Source organism: Cebus imitator, unplaced genomic scaffold (assembly GCF_001604975.1).
Source record: "Cebus imitator isolate Cc_AM_T3 unplaced genomic scaffold, Cebus_imitator-1.0 Scaffold559, whole genome shotgun sequence".
Taxonomy (NCBI): Eukaryota; Metazoa; Chordata; class Mammalia; order Primates; family Cebidae; genus Cebus; species Cebus imitator.
In genome coordinates, this window is record NW_016107874.1 from 886,994 (window position 1) to 891,242 (window position 4,249).

Consider the following 4,249-nt stretch of genomic DNA (forward strand, 5'->3'; position numbering starts at 1 on the left):
AAAAAAAAAAAAAAAAAACTGTGATTAGATCATATAATTAATACTATTCAGCATAAAAGGAACAAAAACTATCATGCCACAATGTGGATGAATTGCAAATACATTATGCTAAATGAAAGAAGTGGTCTCAAAGACTACATCCTATATGCTTCCATTTATATGACATTCTGAAAAAGGCAAATCTTTAACAGTGGAGAATGTATCAGTAGTTACCAGGGTTTGGGAATTGGGGAAGGAACTGATAAAGGAGTTACTTGAGGGAATTTTTAGGGGTGTCGGAACAGGTAAATTTTTGTTATGTTGTTTACAAAGTTCTATACCTTTTTCAAAAGTAATAGAATTCACTAGGCATGGTGGCATGTTCCTGTAGTCCCAGCTACTTGGGGGGCTGAGGCAGGAGGATCATCTGAGCTAGGGTTGAGGCTGCAGTGAGCCTGTGATCATACCACTGCACTCCAGCCAGGAAGATAGAAAGAGACTCTGTCTCAAAAAAAAAATTATGATTAAAGACAGATGGTCTGCATTGTAGAAGGTGAGGTTATCTTATGTCTCTCTTTGCTACTCCAGTTTATTGTCTGATATTTGTACCTTTTGTTTTACATATTGAGCTTGTGTAAGGGTTCTTTAGAAGAAAAGGTTTATGCTGGGTGTGGTTGCTCATCCCTACAACTGCCGAGGTGGGAGAATTGCTTGAGGCCAGGAGTTTGAGACCATCTTCAGTAACATCGTGAAACCTCCCACCTCTACAAAAAAAATTGTTTTAATTAGCTGGATATGGTGGTACATGCCTGTAATCCTACCTACTTTGGAAGGCTGAGGTAGGAGGATCGCTTGAGCCCAGGAGTTTGAGGCTGCAGTGAGCTATGATTGTGCCAACGCATTCCAGCCTAGACAACGAAACAAGATCTTGTTTCTCCTAAAAAAATAAAAAGAAAAATAAAAAAAGACGAAGTTTAGTTTTCTTTATCAAAGAGTTTACGGTATTAAAGTATCACTGAATATAAGGACTACTTCCACATATTTAAAGGCAGAAGACCCTGCTGACAGCACTAAACAGATCAAGGCAAAAAAGTAACAATACATTAGCTTCCACATTAGATCTGAACATAATTATTGGAAGAGGAAACATTTCTCATGATAGCAGTGAAGTGTGACATACTACTAATTAGGAAGCTAAGGGCATTGATTAGACAAAGGAATCGTGAAAAAGTTACCAGAATTAAAATTTAGCTAAGTAGGCCGAGGCGGGTGGATCACGAGGTCAAGAGATCGAGACCATCCTGGTCAACATGGTGAAACCCCGTCTCTACTAAAAATACAAAAAATTAGCTGGGTGTGGTGGCGCATGCCTGTAATCCCAGGAGGCTGAGGCAGGAGAATTGCCTGAACCCGGGAGGCGGAGGTTGCGGTGAGCCGAGATTGCGCCATTGCACTCCAGCCTGGGTAACAAGAGCGAAACTCTGTCTCAAAAAATAAATAAATAAATAAATAAATAAATAAAATTTAGCTAAGTAGTAAGGTTTAAGTGCAACTCATCCAATTTCATTTAAAATTCTCTGGCTTAAAATAAATTTTTAAAAATTAAAGACAATATTAGAATAAGTTTGAAAATTCAAAAGCAAAAATCTTAAAGAACAAAATAATTTAGTTATTAATATCAAATAGGCTTTTAAAAATCTGTTAAATACTATAAAATGACCTCATAACCTGGCTTTACTTTTTTTACTCACATTTAGAGAAACTCTTGAAACAATACATCAGACATGAAAATAATATCGTGTCATTTCATTTACAGGTCTGCATTACATTTACTGAATTTGGAAAAATGCAAAATATATGTAACTTTCTTGTTGAAAAGCTAGATAGCTCTGTTGTCATCAGCCCACCCCAGTTCTATCATACTCCAGGTTCTGTTGAGAATCTTCGGTAAGTTTAAGTACATCTTTGACTAAGTTATGCTTTAAACAAAACTATCCAGTGCTACATTTCATTGAGTGTCATATTAATAATCTCTCCATTTAATTCCTAAGACGGCAAGCCTGTCTTGTTGCTGTTGAGAATGCGTGGCGCAAAGCTCAAGAAGTCTGTAACCTTGTTGGCCAAACCTTAGGAAAACCTTTACTAATCAAAGAAGAAGAAACAAAAGAATGGGAAGGCCAAATAGATGATCACCAGTCATCCAGACTCTCAAGTTCATTAACTGTACAGCAAAAAATCAAAAGTGCAACAATACATGCTGCTTCAAAAGTATTTTTAACTTTTGAGGTAAAGGGGAAGGAGAAGAAAAAAAAGCACCTTTGAAATTCCAACCAAATTATATTGTACTTGTATCTTTTTACCTATTTTTATACTTTTTATAATGTTTGCTTTTGTCCTGAATATATATATATATATATATATATATATTGTATATTAGATAAGCTATTTCTCTCCAAAATCTACAAGCCTTTGAATATAGTCCCACAAAATTCTTATGTTCACTCTCTATTTTTAAAAGACTACTCTGAAAAACACTCTTGGGAAATAAATGTATTATGTACATACTTATATACTGACAGTTCGTACAAGTGCATATGTAATACTTTTATTATAAGGACAAATATTGACTCTTGCATTTCATAATTCTTAAAGATATTTAAGCTAACATTTTCTCAGCCACATTTTTATATAAAACCAAATTTTATATCAAAACTAGGTTTCCATAAATTAAGTTAAATTTTTTAAATTGTAAGACAAAAATTTTATGTATGGAAAAGAATTATTATATTCCATCAAACCTAGTAATTTTCCACAACAAAAGATGACTATAAATACATAATTTTAAGTGCATCCTGTCAGGTCTTATATTTGATTTTACTTTAATTAGAAGCTAAGTAGTTACCCTGTTACTTTTTCATGGATGCTAACAGAAGACATGAGATTCCTGGGACAGAAACAAAGGACTATTAACTCATGGCACAACAAGGAGCATGAGCATCAGCACATTCTCATTGTTTCCACTTGTCTCAGTTCCCATGGGGGCATCATGATGTGGCCATATGCAATATAGCTACATATACAATGAGCTTTTGTTGTAGGTAAAAAATACTGAGCTTGGAGGGTTCATTGCTTTTTATCATGAATACTTAAACCTGCCCTTTACCTCATCCCTTACAGATGCTCACTCCAAACTCAATACAGGTACAGAGAAATGACCCAAGTAAAGAACAGTCAAGGTCTTGCATGCTTGTCACACCCAGCACTATGTGTAGGAGGGTGAAGTCTTTGGAGGGCTATCTCACATCTAACGATTTCTTTACTTGTACTGGAGACCATTTTTGTAAGATGCAGACCAACAACCCTGACCTTAACAACTTCACAACATGAATAGAAATGGTGATAAATAATTCATAGCTTTTTATGAAAGAACAGTGAAGTGTAATAAGAAAATGTTTTGATGCCAAAAATAAAAGATTTCTTATTTGGATCACACTCCAACAGGGCTTCTTAGAGTGATACAAATAAAAGGAAACAATATGTGTAATTTAAAATTTCCTAGTACACACATTTTTTTTTTCTCTGTTGCCCAGGCTGGAGTGCAGTGGCAGGATCTTGGCTCATTGCAACCTCCGCCTCCCAAGTTCAAGCAATTCTTCTGCCTCACCCTCCCAAGTAGCTAGAATTACAGGCACATGCCACCATGCCTGGCTAATTTTTGTGTTCTTAGTAGAGACGGGGTTTCACCACATTGGCCAGGCTGGTCTCTGATCCACCCACCTTGGCTTCCCAAAGTGCTGGGATTACAGGCGTGAGCTACCATGCCTGGCCCTGTACACATATTTTTAAAAGTAAAACTTTAAAAAAGAAACAGTTGAAACTAATTTTAATAACATTTTATTTAACCAAATATATCAAAAATATTATTTCAGCATGTAATCAGTATTTTTTAAATTATTAATGAGATATTTATGTTTTATATTGTCTTCAAAATCCACTGTATATTTTTACATTTCAGCACATCTCAATTTAGATGCTAAATTTTTATCAGAAATATTCAATCTGTATTTAAATATCCTAAAATGTACAGTTAAAAAAGAGATTCACATACCCAAGTTGTTTTAGCATGCTTAAAAAATCTTGTAACTGGATCAAGTATCACTTTTTACATTAATTAAAATTAAATAAAATTTAAAATGTAGTTTCTCAGTCACACTAGCCATATTTCAAGTACTTGAAAGCTACAAATGGCTTGTGGCTACCTTGCTGGACA

General features: G+C 34.9%; 1 protein-coding gene across 1 annotated transcript in view; it reads left to right on the plus strand.

Annotated features, from left to right (window-relative positions):
- The window catches only part of LOC108294049 (interleukin-1 receptor-associated kinase 1-binding protein 1), a 22,318-nt gene extending 18,854 nt beyond the window's left edge, over positions 1-3,464 (plus strand). Inside the window, exons 3-4 of the mRNA XM_017515787.2 lie at positions 1,796-1,926; positions 2,031-3,464. Of these exons, the coding sequence (XP_017371276.1) occupies positions 1,796-1,926; positions 2,031-2,301 (402 nt within the window). The 3' untranslated portion in view covers positions 2,302-3,464. The remainder of the gene's footprint in view (positions 1-1,795; positions 1,927-2,030) is intronic.
- The last annotated feature ends 785 nt before the right edge of the window (positions 3,465-4,249 follow it).